The following is a 16,927-nucleotide window of genomic DNA, read 5'->3' as shown; positions in this document are numbered from 1 at the left end:
TTGTGTTGTCCTCATCATTTCATCATCATTCATGAAAATGGCGAAATTGGACTGAGCAAAGGTTGGCAATTTGTACGGGCGCTAATAACCGCGCAGTTGAGCGCCCCATAAATCAGTCATCATCATCATCAAAACTGGGCTTAGAATATCGTCTACGTACTGCTGAGGTGTAAGAGTGCCGCGAATGACAAGCAAAGGTGTCCTATGAAAAGAAATGGCACCCCAGGCCATTACTCCTGGCTGTTGGGCCGTATGGCGAGCGACAGTCAGTTTGGGTATTCCATCGCTGTCCGTGGCGTCACGAGACATTTATTCGTCCTCTGATCTCATTTACTAGAGTAGAAGTCTTCAGTGATAAGCCTCACTTCGTACTGAGCCGCGATGACCAGCAAAGGCCAGACGCACCAGACAGCGGACAACTCTGTCGATCAATGCCAAGTTGAATAACTGCTTGCATTGCATAAGGGCCAGAGGTGGACCAACGCGTTACTGAGTTGCTCAGCTTGTGAAGCTCTTTCTCATGAATAAAGTAACCAATTTTTCTGAAATCGTAATCTTTCGTTTGTCTGTCGTGGACAAAACGAGCGAGCCCCCTCGCCTTTTCGTTATGCTGATCCGCACAGCTTTAAAGTCTGCTACACATCTTAACAGGCGAGGCGACGAAGTGCTACCAACGTACTATGCACAGGGGTGAAATTGAAAAACTATCCGAAATTTGTCAGACTGTTTGCAATCATGTGTAAGACTATATTAATGCTGATTATCGTGTTAACCACAAAGCCTCAATACAGGGCTATTACAAATGATTGAAGCGATTCCATGAATTCACTGTAGCTCCATTCATTGACATATGGTCACGACACACTACAGATACGTAGGAAACTCAAAGTTTTGTTCGGCTGAAGCCGCACTTCAGGTTTCTGCCGCCAGAGCGCTCGAGAGCGCAGTGAGACAAAATGGCGACAGGAGCCGAGAAAGCGTATGTCGTGCTTGAAATGCACTCACATCAGTCAGTCACAACAGTGCAACGACACTTCAGGACGAAGTTCAACAAAGATCCACCAACTGCTAACTCCATTCGGCGATGGTATGCGCAGTTTAAAGCTTCTGGATGCCTCTGTAAGGGGAAATCAACGGGTCGGCCTGCAGTGAGCGAAGAAGCGGTTGAACGCGTGGGGGCAAGTTTCACGTGTAGCTCGCGGAAGTCTATGAATAAAGCAAGCAGGGAGCCAAACGTACCACAGCCGACGGTTTGGAAAATCTTACGGAAAAGGCTAAAGCAGAAGCCTTACCGTTTACAATTGCTACAAGCCCTGACACCCGATGACAAAGTCAAACGCTTTGAATTTTCGGCGCGGTTGCAACAGCTCATGGAAGAGGATGCGTTTAGTGCGAAACTTGTTTTCAGTGATGAAGCAACATTTTTTTCTTAATGGTGAAGTGAACAGACACAATGTGCGAATCTGGGCGGTAGAGAATCCTCACGCATTCGTGCAGCAAATTCGCAATTCACCAAAAGTTAACGTGTTTTGTGCAATCTCACGGTTTAAAGTTTACGGCCCCTTTTTCTTCTGCAAAAATAACGTTACAGGACACGTGTATCTGGACATGCTGGAAAATTGGCTCATGCCACAACTGGAGACCGACAGCGCCGACTTCATCTTTCAACAGGATGGTGCTCCACCGCACTTCCATCATGATGTTCGGCATTTCTTAAACAGGAGACTGGAAAACCGATGGATCGGTCGTGGTGGAGATCATGATCAGCAATTCATGTCATGGCCTCCACGCTCTCCCGACTTAACCCCATGCGATTTCTTTCTGTGGGGTTATGTGAAACATTCAGTGTTTAAACCTCCTCTACCACGAAACGTGCCAGAACTGCGAGCTCGCATCAACGACGCTTTCGAACTCATCGATGGGGACGTGCTGCGCCGAGTGTGGGAGGAACTTGATTACCGGCTTGATGTCTGCCGAATCTCTAAAGGGGCACATATCAAACATTTGTGAATGCCTAAAAAAACTTTTTGATTTTTTGTTTGTGTGTGCAAAGCACTGTGAAAATATCTCAAATAATAAAGTTATTGTAGAGCTGTGAAATCGCTTCAATCGCTTGTAATAACCCTGTATAAGATATAAATGAAAGAAGAAACGCTAATTAGTTTGAACTGTACTAATAAAAATGAATTTCAGCTCATCGAGATAACATAACTGTTTTAGTAAGACGAAGTACCCCAGTCGTTACGAATTAGCAAAATATTTTGCGCATTCGGCCGCGAAATGGTCTGTGGCAACGTTGAGACCAGTCATACTGGATTACCGTTACTCACCTACCATAATAGTGTGCGAATTTAGCAATGCGTGAAGATTCATAACGAAAATCAGTTAAAAATCATTCAGTGCCACACTTAAGTCAATTCAATTATTGACAGAAGTGGAAAAAGTAGGCAGTAACAAGTATGAAATTCTACAACCGTTTCATATCGACATCCACAGGGCGCCGGTACAGAATAAACATAGCAATAAAACGTATTGGGGGCGCGAGAATTTTTTAATATTCTTTTACTGATAGTCTATCTGCTTCCAGAGAGATAAGAACCGAAAACAAACCAGACCTCCCTTTCAGTAGCAAACACCTTTCACTACACTAGCAAGCAACCCAGGCAAACAGCCCTCTATTATTACCCCAGACATGAATAAGCCGGCAAATTCGCAATGAAAATGGCAAAATGATCTGCAGTTTCTGTTGCATAGAGCTTTCTGGACTCAAAAACATGAATTGTCTACCTTTATGTCACCGCTTATGTGACAATCATTCGTAATGTTTATCGAGATAACAAAAAACTGTTATTAAAGAGTAAATTTAGTAGGATAATCCTGCACCACCTCAGGAAATAAACGGTGACATAGCTGCCAGACGTATTCTACAATGTTTCGAATTCTCCATTAGACGTGCCCCAGCCAGAAAATGTTCATTAGCCGAACTATTCCTTAAGGTAGCTAACAATGGGAATGCTCACACCTCTAAAACGCGGTGACATTAATAGTGGGATCTGAATTACCACATGTATCGGCAAATATTATGGAAGTGGAAGAGGATGTAGATGAAGATGAAATGGGAGATCTGACATTGTGTGAAGAGTTTGACAGAGCACTGAAAGACCTGAGTCGAAACAAGGCCCCCGTAGTACACAACATTCCATTAGAACTACTGACAGCCTTGGGAGAGCCAGTCCTGACAAAACTACCATCTGGTGAGCAATATGTATGAGACAGCCGAAATACCCTCAGACTTCAAGAAGAATATAATAATTCCAATCCCAAAGAAAGCAGGTATTGACAGATGTGAAAATTACCGAACTATCAGTTTAATAAGTCACAGCTGAAAAATACTAACACAAATTCTTCACAGACGAATGGAAAAACTAGCAGAAGCCGATCTCGGGGAAGATCAGTTTGGATTCCGTAGAAACAGTGGAACACGCGAGGCAATACTGACCTTACGACTTATCTTAGAAGAAAGATTAAGGAAAGGCAAACCTATGTTTCTAGCATTTGTAGACTTAGAGAAAGCTTTTGACAATGTTGACTGGAATACTCTCTTTCAAATTGTAAAGGTGGCTGGGGTAAAATAAAGGGAGCAAAGGCTATTTACAATTTGTAGAGAAACCAGATGGCAGTTATAAGAGTCGAGGGACATGAAAGGGAAGCAGTGGTTGGGAAGGGAGTGAGACAGGGTTGTAGCCTCTCCCCGATGTTATTCAATCTGTATATTGAGCAAGCAGTAAAGGAAACAAAAGAAAAATTTGGAGTAGGTATTAAAATCCATGGAGAAGAAATAAAAAGTTTGAGGTTCGCCGATAACATTGTAATTCTGTCACAGACAGCAAAGGACTTGGAAGAGCAGTTGAATGGAATGGACAGTGTCTTGAAAGGAGGCTATAAGATGAACACCAACAAAAGCAAAACGAGGATAATGGAATGTAGTCGAATTAAGTCGGGTGATGCAGAGGGAATTAGATTAGGAAATGAGACACTTAAAGTAGTAAAGGAGTTTTGCTATTTGGGTAGCAAAATAACTGATGATGGTCGAAGTAGAGAGGATATAAAATGTAGACTGGCAATGGCAACGAAAGCGTTTCTGAAGAAGAAAAATTTGTTAACATCGAGTATAGATTTAAATTTCAGGAAGTCGTTTCTGAAAGTGTTTATATGGAGTGTAGCCATGTATGTAAGTGAAACGTGGATGATAAATAGCTTAGACAAGAAGAGAATAGAAGCTTTCCGAATGTGGTGCCACAGAAGAATGCTGAAGATTAGATGGGTAGATCACATAACTAATGAGGAGATACTGAATAGAATTGGGGAGAAGAGGAGTTTGTGGCACAACTTTACTAGAAGAAGGGATCGGTTGGTAGGAAGTGTTCTGAGACATCGAGGGATCACCAATTTAGTATTGGAGGGCAGCGTGGATTGTAAAAATCGTAGAGGGAGACCAAGAGATGAATATACTAAGCAGATTCAGAAGGATGAAGGTTGCAGTAAGTACTGGGAGATGAAGAAGCTTGCACAGGATAGAGTAGCATGGAGAGCTACTTCAAACCAGTCTCAGGGCTGAAGACCACAACAACAACATAGGCAAATGGATTTTATTTACATTCCTGTAAACGTGATTTGGATCGAAAGCGTAGCTACGATTAATATGCTGATGTATCGACTGCAACTGGAACATTTCGAATAAAGAGTAGGGGAAATTATGAGGCCCTCATCTTCAGTAACTGTAGTAGCTTTTTATGTTGTTAGGATTTCGTCACGTAAATCGGTAAAAATGGAACCCTACTAGTCTCGCTTTCTTGACCGTCTATTTGTCTACCCAATCCTTAAAACCCGTTTACCTCAAGTACGGGTGGACATAATAAGCGGTGTAAAAAAAGTGAGCTATGTCAACGAAATCTAAAGATACCGCCGTTTATGTAAAGAAAATGTGTGCGAAAGGTCAAAAAAATGTCTCTAAGAACTATGCAACCAAACTGCTTAGGTCGTCAGTCCCGTATATCTAGAACTACTTCAACCTACCTAACCTTAACACACATACATGCCCGGTGAAGGATTCGAACTGAAGGTGCAAGGAGCCGCGCGGTCCGCGATATGACGCCGTTGAATGCACGACTAACCGGCGCCGGCAAGCTGTTACTATCGTCTGGTGTTACTAAAAAGTTATTCACTACTGGTGAATGATTTTCTGCGCAGTTCATTTAAGTAAAAATAACTGAAATATATTTGTTACGGATGAGGAAGGACGCCTAATTCATTTCCCTTTGTCTTTATTCATGATCGGTTCGCAATCTGAGCATTCGTACTATCCATAACCACACTTTAGATCGAATTCATAGTCACAGATAGGTGAATACAACACATTGGCTTATACTTGAGTTATTTCGTTTCCCACGAAGTGGTGCCAGATGATGCTGTGGCGTCTTCGAAGCGCGAGTTTCTCCAGTGCTACTAGCTATCTCAGCACATCAACTGAGCGAACTTGCATAGAATATTGGCAGTGCTTCTTCGCCTTGCCTGTTATGCTGCGTAGCAGACTTTGAAGTTGTACGGATCAGCATAACGAAAAGGAGAGGGGCCTCGCATGTTTTGTCCATTACTGTACATTACATCTACCAGTTTCTGTCCCATTTGGGTAATTTCTTTGTAGCGCTTGCTGTCTGTTCTTAGAGTGTAGATTGGATGACGTAGGAGGTCATAGTAAGGCTACATAACAGGTACGAGGGTGTGTCAAATGAAAACCTGAAATACTTCTTTAAATATTATTTATTGTGCGGAAGTGGTACAAAGCTTTATCACTTTTCAACATAATCTCCCCCACGCTCAATGCAAGTCCTCCAGCGCTTTCAAAGTGCATAAATTCCCTTAGAAAAAAATTTTGTTAGTTCGCGAAACCACTCATGCACCGCGTGGCTTACCTCTTAATCAAAACGGAACTTCTTTCGTCCCATTGCGTCCCAACATCTGGAAATCACTTAGGGCAAGGTCTGGTGAGTATGGTGGATGAGGAAGGCACTCGAAATGCAGGTCTGTGATTGCTGCAGCTGTTGGATTGTCATGTTGCAAAAGAAAACCTGCTGACAGCAACCCACGCCGCTCTCATTTGATTGCAGGCCGCAGATGATTTTTTAGGAGATCTGTGTATGATGCACTAGTGACAGTGGTCCCTCTAGGCAGGTAATGCTCCAAAATGACGCATTTTTCGTCCCAAAAGAGAGTCACCATTACGTTCCCCGCTGATGCTTCTGTTAGAAACATCTTTGGTTTTAGTGATGAGGAATGGCGCCATTCCTTGCTCGCTCTCTTCGTTTCCCCAGTGACTATTCTTGCAAGGAAGCCATCATCTTCTCGTTCTAAGCGCCGAAAAAGTTTTTCACAAGCATCAACAAGTCGTTCTCTCATTCAGGAGTCAGCTGCCGTGGCACCCATCTTGCAGACACTTAGTGAAACTGGAGCACATCATGCTCAATGTGGTGGGCTGACTCACGACTAATCAGTAAACATGCTGCAATGTCATTCAGTGTAACTCGGCGGTTTGCCTACACTATGGCTTCAACTGCTGCAATGTTCTGTGGAGCCACAACTCGTTGCGCCTGACCTGGACGAGGAGCATCTTCCACTGGAGTCACACCATTTGCGAACGTCCTACTCCATTCATAGACTTGCTGCTGTGAGAAACATGCATCACCGTACTGAACCTTCACTCGTCGATGAATTCCAATAGGTTTCACACCTTCACTACGCAAAAACCAAATAACAGAACGCTGTTCACAAGCAGCGACATCGTCGCGACACAACACAGTGACCCGTATATGTAATAAGTTTCCTTTAATTTACGTCTATGGTCACAATCTTTTTTGTTTAACAGATTACCGCTTTCGGTTCAAAACGGCTCTGAGCACTATGGGACTTAACGTCTGTGGTCATCAGTCCCCTAGAACTTAGAACTGCTTAAACCTAACTAACCTAAGGACATCGCACACATCCATGCCCGAAGCAGGATTCGAACCTGCGACCATAGCGGTCACGCGGTTCCAGACTGAAGCGCCTAGAACCGCACGGCCACACCGTCGGGCCCCGGTTTCGGTCTTTAATGACCATCATCAGATCTGCAGCAATAATGGGAAAAATATAAATAGAGCTTAAGAACAATACATAGCGCATATTGAAAAGTAGTACTGACAAAATTGATATTTGTGTGCTTTAAATATGAAGAGGCATATCTGTTTCATAAAAACAAAGTCCTAATGTACTGCAGCCATAGTGGCATCGTCAAATGTTAAATGCGGAATCAGCACCAGCATCGTCAAATACATATAAATCACATCACATGCACGAGTCATGTTGTCAGTAAAACTACTGATTAGAACAAGCTGCCGTACAGTAGCCACAAGATGTTTGTGTAGTAAGTTGACCAGATGTCGCTAATGTCGGCAGTTTGCGAGTGTGTTTATATTTTTCCCATTTTTACTGCAGATCTGATGATGGTCATTAAAGACCGAAACCGGTAATCTGTTAAACAAAAACGCTGTTCTTCCCTGGTGCAAGTCGCAAGTGGGGCGGCCATCTTTATACAGAAACTGCGACACTATGTGTGAATCTGCTGTCACCTACAGGCCGTTCTGCACGCTGATTGTAGCACGCTTACCAGCTTACAGAACAACGGGTCGAAATTTCGATTCCTTTTTACAAATTTAAGGTTTTCATTTGAGTGGCCCTCGTATCCAGAGGCCGCCAGTGGCGCGGTGTAGGCGCTGACGGAGTTGTGGTAGCCGTGTGTAGACGTGGCGCCGGTGTGGCGTGCCGCAGGTGCCAGCGGCTGTACGGCTCGGGCTCCAACGCGTCCCTGTCGGAGCTGCCGGCGGCCTCGGTGGTGATCGTCTTCCACAACGAGGCGTGGTCCACGCTGCTGCGGACGGTCCACAGCGCGCTGCTTCGCTCCCCCAGGAGGCTGCTCCGCGAGATCCTGCTGGTTGACGACGCCAGCGACAGGGGTGAGTCCAGCGATCTCACTCTTCCTCCCTCCAAAGTACACCACTGGCCATTAAAATTGCTACACCGCGAAGATGACGGGCTACAGTCGCGAAATCTAACCGACAGGAAGAAGATGCTGTGATATGCAAATGATTAGCTTTTCAGAGCATTCACACAGGGTTGGCGCCGGTGGCGACACTTACAATGTGCTGACATGATGAAAGTTTCCAACCGATTTCTCATACACGAACAGCAGTTGACTGGCGTTGCGTGGTGCAACGTTGTTGTGGTGCCTCGTGTAAAGTGGAGAAATGCGTACCATCACGTTCCCGACTTTGATGAAGGTCGGATTCTACCCTATCACTATTGCGGTCTATCGTATCGCGACATTGCTGCTCGCGTTGGTGGAGATCCAATGACTGTTAGCACAATATGGAATCGGTGGGTTCAGGAGGGTAATACGGAACGCCGTACTGGATCCCAACGGCCTCGTATCACTAGCAGTCAAGATGACAGGCATCTTATCCGCATAGCTGTAATGGATCGTGCAGCCACGTCTCGATCCCTGAGTCAACAGATGGGGACGTTTGCAAGACAATAACCATGTGCACACACAGTTCGGCAACGTTTGCAGCAGCATGGACTATCAGCTCGGAGCGCCTGCGATGGTGTACTCAACGACGAACCTGCGTGAACGAATGGCAAAACGTTATTTTTTCGGATGAATCCAGGTTCTGTTTACAGCATCATGATGGTCGCATCCGTGTTTGGCGACATCGCGGTGAACGCACGTTGGAAGCGTGTATTCGTCATCGTCATACTGGCGTATCAACCGGCGTGATGGTATGGGGTGACATTAGTGACACGTCTCGGTCACCTCTTGTTCGCATTGACGGCACTCTGAACAGTGGACGTTACATTTCAGCGGTCCCTGCGAAACCCTACATTTCAGCAGGATAATGCACGATCGCATGTTGCAGGTCCTGTACTGGCTTTTCTGGATACGGAAAATGTTCGACTGCTGCCCTGGCCAGCGCATTCTCCAGATCTCTCACTAACTGAAAATGTCTGGTCAATGGTGCCCGAGCAACTGGCTTGTCACAATACGCCAGTCACTGCTCTTGATGAACTGTGGTATCGTGTTGAAGCTGCATGGGCAGCTGTACCTGTACACACCATCCAATCTCTGTGACTCAATGCCCAGGCGTATCAAGGTCGTTATTACGGCCAGAGGTGGTTGTTCTGGGTACTAATTTCTCAGGATCTATGCACCCAAAAATGCTTGAAAATGTAATCACATGTCACTTCTAGTATAATATATTTGTCCAATGAATACCCGTTCATCATCTGCATTTATTCTTGGTGTAGCAATTTTAATGGCCAGTAGTGTTTTTGTCCGCCATGCCACCGCAGAATACAATCTGCCCGACTGCGTTCAGCATGGCGATAAAGAACCTGTACGCGGCCGTCATTGCAGGATAAGTTGAAGAGAATGGAGTGTTTTCGTACTAGTCTCTCTTCAACTACTCCGAAAACACTGCATTTTGTCACTCAGCAGATCAGTGAGGTTCTCGTATCCGTTGCAGTCTGTGGTTGGTGGGTTCTGGTCAGTGGAGACCAATGCAATGGCATGCGTGCTACCAGTCCAGCTCTCAGAAGAAAGCGTCGAACCGTCGAAGCAGACATGTCCACACCCGTTGCCGTGTTGCAACGTCGCACCAATACTGTGGACGAAGCTATTCTTTCCGTAACGGCCAACTGGACAACATGGCTGTAATCTCGTGCTGTGGTCACATAGCGTCGTCCAGCAGCGTGTGGCTGCTGTGTACAGCCCTACTGGTTCTACATATGCCTCAATGTTGAAGCAGTGTGCCCCGTGCGTGCCACACGTTCGAATGCACTCACATGCCAGTATTCCACCCTGTGGTATGGGCGAGGCATAGAAGCACTTGGTTATGTGTGTCCACTTCGGATGACGGCTCCACACCACCTGAGCTCTGCGGAACACTGACCTGTCCGGTCACATTGCGGCGCGCTGGGTTCTAAATTTGGCGTAAATGTTTGATCACTGTCTTCGTGGTTCTGTCCACTGCAAAAGTACCACCTACCTCAGTACGACGTCTAATCACCAGCCCGCTACTCTGCATACGTAGATACTGTCCATACGATGTTAAAAGCAGCGTTGAAGAAAACCACAGTCAGTACTTAGGTTTGCAAAGTCCGCGTAAACTCAGGTACCAAGCTATCCTGTAATATCTTATAAAAAATTTCTGGCGGAAGGCGATTGCTTCATCCCTTTTGAAAAATGGCAAAATTCTGGAACGTGTCCTTTAATTTCTTTAGGTTCAAAATTAAACGCTTGCCATCAGCCCGTATTTAATTAACGAATAATATCACTGTCCTCAGCTCACAGTTCATACAACCCAGTACACACACAAGGCGCACAGGAATATACTTAAGTCCGACCCAATAAAGAAAGATCCCTTATCATTTAGCTACAATATAGCAGGTCAGCAACCGGAGGCAGTTAATTTCATAAACTATCTGGGAGTAGGCATTAGGGGTGATTTAAAATGGAATGATCATATAAAGTTGATCGTCGGTAAAGCAGATGCCAGACTGAGATTCCTTGGAAATGCAATCCGAAAACAAAGGAATTAGGTTACAGTACACTTGTTCGCCCACTGCTTGAATATTGCTCAACAGTGTGGAATCCTTACCAGATAGGGTTGATAGAAGAGATAGAGAAGATCCAACAGAGAGCAGCGAGCTTCCTTACAGGATCATTTAGTAATTCCGAAAGCGTTACGGAGATGATAGATAAACTCCAGTGGAAGACTCTGCAGGAAAGACGCTCAGTAGTTCGGTATGGGCTTTTGTTCAAGTTTCGAGAACATACCTTCACCGAGGAGTCAAGCAGTATATTGCTCCCTCCTACGTATATCTCGCGAAGAGACCATGAGGATAAAATCAGAAAGGATTAGAGCCCACACAGAGGCATACCGACAATCTTTCTTTCCATGAACAATACGAGACTGGAATAGGAGGGAGAACCGATAGAGGTACTCAAAGTACCCTCCGCCACACACCGTCAGGTGGATGTAGATGTAGAATTGTTACGCGATTTACAGTCATTACTCTGCTACAATATACGAGTTTCACCTTTGGTCGTTTTGCAGTGGATTTCTAATAAAGAAATTACTCGCCAAATATTCCATAGACAAATATGAAACATGCCACGCGGAATTTTACAAAGGCAAAAAGTTAACACGCGTTTATCTCTCTAACAAAAGACTTCACCATGCTCAAATTTTCACAGTCTGTCCGTAAATGCAATTGTTTTCACGGCAATACAATCCGGACGCTAGAAACCAATAACTTCATTTTAATTATGAAAATTCAAACAAATTGACCTAACATTTTGTGAACTTCAGTAATGATTCCAAATGATACTAAAATACAAACTGTTATGAATCCTAACTGACTTTAAGATTAAAGTGTCGGTTTGGGATGTCTTAGGTAATTTTCTCTAACCCTGAAAGTACGACAGCTAGAAAGCTGAGATTTTTACACAATCTTCTTTTTAATAACAAAGGGCAGTATCTTGACTTTTAACTAAATTGAATAATATTTAATATAGTTTATTTAGATTCTTAGGGGCTTGAATATTCTGTCGCTAGAATTGACTTAGGTACCCCTTCCCAAGGCTAGACTAGAGACAGATGCTAATGTGTCACGCTAAGATACAAGCGGCTGTTTGTCACGCCAATGGCTCCAAAGCTACGAGCCGTACTGCAAAGTTGTGGAATAAATGCTGTTCGCTATTGACTAGCGAAGTTACAACACCAAACAGCGCACTGTTGGGCCTACGTGCACACCACCTCTCTGCCATTTAAATCACTTATTATATTATACTGTTCTATACTTCCTCTTATCGTGGCGTGATGCAGGTCACTGCGTCTGAGCGTTTCACTTTTTATAAACAGTAGTATATGTATCATTAGAATTTCGATTGAAATTAAACCTACTACTTGGCCAAAATGGCTCAGTTACCTGCTGATATCCTTCTTTCCGTTCCATCCAGGTGTAGAGTTGTTGCCGGCCGACGCGGTTCTAGGCCCTTCAGAGTGGAACCGCGCGGCCGCTTCGGTCGCAGGTTCGAATCCTGCCACGGGCATGGATGTGTGTGATGTCCTTAGGGTACTATGTTGAAGTTGTTCTAAGTCTAGGGGACTTATGACCTCAGATGTTAAGTCCCATAGTGCTCAGAGCCATTTGAACCATTACTTTCTTGGCAAACCTCGTATAAATTGCTTATTAACCTCCTTTCCTTCCAGTTAATTCCGCTTTTCTTTAGACCATCTAAAATTTTATTCCGCAGAACTCTATCAAAGGCTATTCCCAATTCAACAAAAAAAGCACGGACTTCCCTACCTTTATCTAAGTATCCTTACCCGATTATTCGTAAAACAGTTAGTTCATCTGTTTTATTTTTGCCCCATCTGAAGCCGAAGAATCTTACACTCAGTTCTCTCTCAACTTTTGATTGCAATCGTCTATTCATTAATCTTAGTAGAATTTTTGCCGAATGAGATACCAAACTTATTGTCTTGTGTTTTGTACATTTGATTACATTTGTTTTCTTCCGTATTGACACCATCCCTGTATTTGTCAATTGATTCCGCCTTTCGCCTTTCTCATAAATGTTACTGCCCAAATTCCCTATTTTCGCCTTTCTGTAGCATAAATCTTTGAGTTCGATTATGATCCCATCTCTACTACACTACTGGCCATTAAAATTGCTACCCAAGAAGAAATGCAGATGATAAACGGGTATTCCTTGGACAAATATATTATACTAGAACTGGCATGTGATTACACTTTCACGCAATTTGGGTGCATAGATCCTGAGAAATCAGTACCCAGAACAACCACCTCTGGCCGTAATAACGACCTTGATACGCCTGGGCATTGAGTCAAACAGAGCTTGGATGGCGTATACAGGTACAGCTGCCCATGCAGCTTCAACACGATAACACATTTCATCAAGAGTAGTGACTGGCGTATTGTGACGAGCCAGTTGCTCCGGCACCATTGACCAGACGTTTTCAATTGCTGAGAGATCTGGAGAATGTGCAGGACAGGGCAGCAGTCGAACATTTCCTGTATCCAGAAACGCCCGTCAAAGACCTGCAACATGCGGTCGTGGATTATCCTGCTGAAATGTAGGATATCGCAGAGATCGTATGTTGGGCGGAGCCATCGGTCGTAATACATCTGAAATGTAATGTCCACTGTTCAAAGTGCCGTCAATGCGAACAAGAGGTGACCGAGACTTGTAACCAATGGCACCCCATACCATCATGCCGGGTGATACGCCAGTATGGCGATGACGAATACACGCTTCCAATGTGCGTTCACCGCGATGTCACCAAACACGGATGCGACCATCATGATGCTGTAAACAGAACCTGGATACATCCGAAAAAATGACGTTTTGCCATTCGTGCACCCAGGTTCGTCGTTGAGTACATCATCGCAGGCGCTCCTGTCTGTGATGCAGCGTCGAGGGTAACCGCAGCCATGGTCTCCGAGCTGATAGTCCATGTTGCTGCAAACGTCGTCGAACTGTTCGTACAGATGGTTGTCTTGCAAACGTCCCCATCTGCTGACTCAGGGATCGAGATGCGGCTACACGATCCGTTACATCCATGCGGATAAGATGCCTGTCATCTCGATTGCTAGTGATACGAGGCCGTTGGGATCCAGCACGGCGTTCCGTATTATCCTTCTGAACCCATCGATTCCAAATTCTGCTAACAGTCTTTGGACCTCGACCAACACGAGCAGCAATGTCGACATATGATAAACCGCAACCGCAATCGCAATAGGCTACAATCCGAGCTTTATCAAAGTCGGAAACGTGATGGTACGCATTTCTCCTCCTCACACGAGGCATCACAACAGCGTTTCACCAGGCAACGCCGGTCAGCTGCTGTTTGTGTATGAGAAATCGGTTGGAAACTTTCCTCCTGTGAGCACGTTGTAGGTCGCCACCGGCGCCAACCTTGTGTGAATGCTCTGAAAAGCTAATCATTTGCATATCACAGCACAGCATCTTCTTCCTGTGGGTTAAATTTCGCGTCTGTAGCACGTCATCTTCGTGCTGTACGAATTTTAATTGTCAGTAGTGTAGTTTTTCACATTCCGTGTCGCTTATTTCGTGTGGTAATAAAACTTATGCATGCTAGCATATGTCGTCACTATCGTAGATCATTGTAACTCTGATCATTTATGTACCTGCCGGCCAGAGTGGCCGAGCGCTTCTAGGCGCTACAGTCTGGAACCGCACGACCGCGACGGTCGCAGGTTCGAATCCTGCCTCTGGCATGGGTGTGTGTGATGTTAGTTAGGTTTAAGTAGTTCTAAGTTTTAGGGGACTGATGACCTCAGAAGTTAAGTCCCATAGTGCTCAGAGCCATTTGAACCATTTATGTACCCGCTGTTCGCATGAACTCGAACGTCACTGGATCAACATCGAAGCATTGTTTCTAGGTGCTTAACTGTTAGCACCGCTCGGAGTCTCTTCACGATAGGTCAGAGTACCACGATCATTCTGTACTATATCCTCTCTCCTCCAGTACGGATAATAATTTTAGGCTTATTCGTGGTAGTAAAATCTTTTCCAGAGAAAAGATATATCACATTGCCAACAAGAAAATAAAACATGCAATCGTAAAATTGCCAAGACAGTATAGGCGTTCTGAGTCGTTTCTTATGGCGTAAAACGGAGTTAGCTTCTGGTCGAGCAGTTGTCATTGGAAGGAAAAAAGCGTGGTGACAAAAAACCATGTCAGTTAATTATTAATGGGAAATGTCAGTTTTGCATCGTAGTGAGTTAGGTCGATGTTCCATGGATCATTTTGCACGATAAATCGCAATAACGTGGAACGAGTCATTGTACATCCACAATGTAAATTAATTTGTAAATTATGGCTACAAGCTGAATATGTGTAAAGTGATTTGTTTTAATATACAGACGTGAGTTAGTAATTCCTAACTACCGCCTTTTATACATAAGAATAACAATAATTCTTCTACGGAACAGGGGAAGTTGTCGAGAAGAAACCTCTTCAAAAAATGTTCAAATGTGTGTGAAATCTTATGGGACATAACTGCTAAGGTCATCAGTCCCTAAGCTTACACACTACTTAACCTAAATTATCCTAAGGACAAACACACACATCCATGCCCGAGGGAGGACTCGAACCTCCGCCGGGACCAGCCGCACAGCCCATGACTGCAGCGCCTTAGACCGCTCGGCTAATCCCGCGCGGCGAAACTTCTTCCGTTTGTTTTAAAATTTTACTTTACTGCCTGTCAGATATTTTATATCACTGGCTAAGTGGTCAAAAATTTCAGTTGCAGCATTGTGCATCCCTTTTCATGCTGAAGGCAACCTCAGTGTGGGGTAATGAATGTCATTTTTCCTTCTGGTATTTTTCCGTCTGGTATTGTAATTGTGTTCATCATTGTTGCTTTGTAAGTGTAGTTGATTGTTTACAACAAACTTCATGAGCGAATAGGTGTGCTGTGAAGTATTAGTCCAAACACACAACTCATGAAACAAATGTCTACAGGATGATCGTGGGGGAGGAAGCGCCACATATTATTCTTACAGCACAGTTTTGAGCAATGATGATAATCGCAATCGGACTTCGGCAATTACATAGGCTGCAGGTTCGAAGCATAGATACTGAAATGAGCGCTTACGTTACGCGGTCGTTACAGCACCGAACACGCTAATTCCAATTATTTTACAGACTAAGAACTGAACGAAATAAACGTTATTAGGAAAGGAACGCAGCCTTTCGTACTGTGCTACCAAAATAAAGGGGAAATGATTTAAATTGCATTATTATCTAACAAGAAGGAAGAGTTATAGGAATGTCGTGAGGCCAGAAGAAGAAGAAGAAGAAGAATGGAATGTCAGTTCGACTGGTCTAAGAAAAACAGATCGAAAATGTGTTTCAAAGATAGTGAATATACACATGTTTCGCAATTCATGTTTCCCACTTCTAGACGTTGTAGAGGGGACTTAGATCAAGTTTTAAATAGCAACCCATGTGTGGAAGCATCATCCAACGACACTACAGAGCGTCGAAGTTAGAGGCGCCTGTAAATGTATATGTATGCAGGTGATCCCGTGATGATGTTACAAACCTTCTAGGATGATGGCGAAGGATCAATGTATCAATTTGAGGTACGATTCCTTGCAACGGAAACGAAAGAGTCGAAAGTAATAAACGGAAACCGTTCTGATACCTCTGACAGTGGGATACATGTACCGCTCCTGTTGTTACTAATTGTATGGTAGGTAAGTTTCAGATATGGTAGTATAGACTAAAAGAACAAAAAATCTATAGTGAACTTGAGCTCTAAAATGCGTACTTTAAGATCTGTGAGGACTTGTTGAATGGAAGAGATGTATTTCACACTAGCGAAGATGGGAAAGTGCTCGTAGCCCCTCAGGTATACTTTTTAAAGCCCATGTTTACTGTACAAATGTTCCTTGTTTTGGTCCCTACTGCAACCTATGAATGTTGCCAGCAGTCTTAGCAACAACACTACCAGTACATCTATGCCACTGCAGAGGTATCAGAAAGATTTACGTTTATATTAGTTTTCGAACCGGGACCCATACCTCAAATTCATATATGTATCCTTGATCATCTTAGAAAGTTACAAGGTGTTCAACTTTGCTTCCGCCGTTTGCCGATAGATGGCGACAACGGCAAGTAGCGGTCGAAAGAGACAGATCGTAGATGTCGGGCAGTTAGCTTGGACCTCGTTCAACATAACCTCATTCAGACGTTAATCAATTTGTGTCTGTATCGTA

General features: G+C 44.1%; 1 protein-coding gene across 2 annotated transcripts in view; it reads left to right on the top strand.

The window, feature by feature from the left end:
- Positions 1-16,927, top strand: part of LOC126335288 (polypeptide N-acetylgalactosaminyltransferase 3-like) — a 337,479-nt gene that overhangs the window by 202,745 nt on the left and 117,807 nt on the right. For both annotated transcript variants that reach the window (XM_049998376.1, XM_049998377.1), the window contains exon 5: positions 7,864-8,048. In XM_049998376.1, the coding sequence (XP_049854333.1) occupies positions 7,864-8,048 (185 nt within the window). The remainder of the gene's footprint in view (positions 1-7,863; positions 8,049-16,927) is intronic.

Source organism: Schistocerca gregaria, chromosome 2 (genome assembly GCF_023897955.1).
Source record: "Schistocerca gregaria isolate iqSchGreg1 chromosome 2, iqSchGreg1.2, whole genome shotgun sequence".
Lineage (NCBI taxonomy): Eukaryota > Metazoa > Arthropoda > Insecta > Orthoptera > Acrididae > Schistocerca > Schistocerca gregaria.
This window is presented reverse-complemented; position numbering and strand designations above follow the sequence as displayed.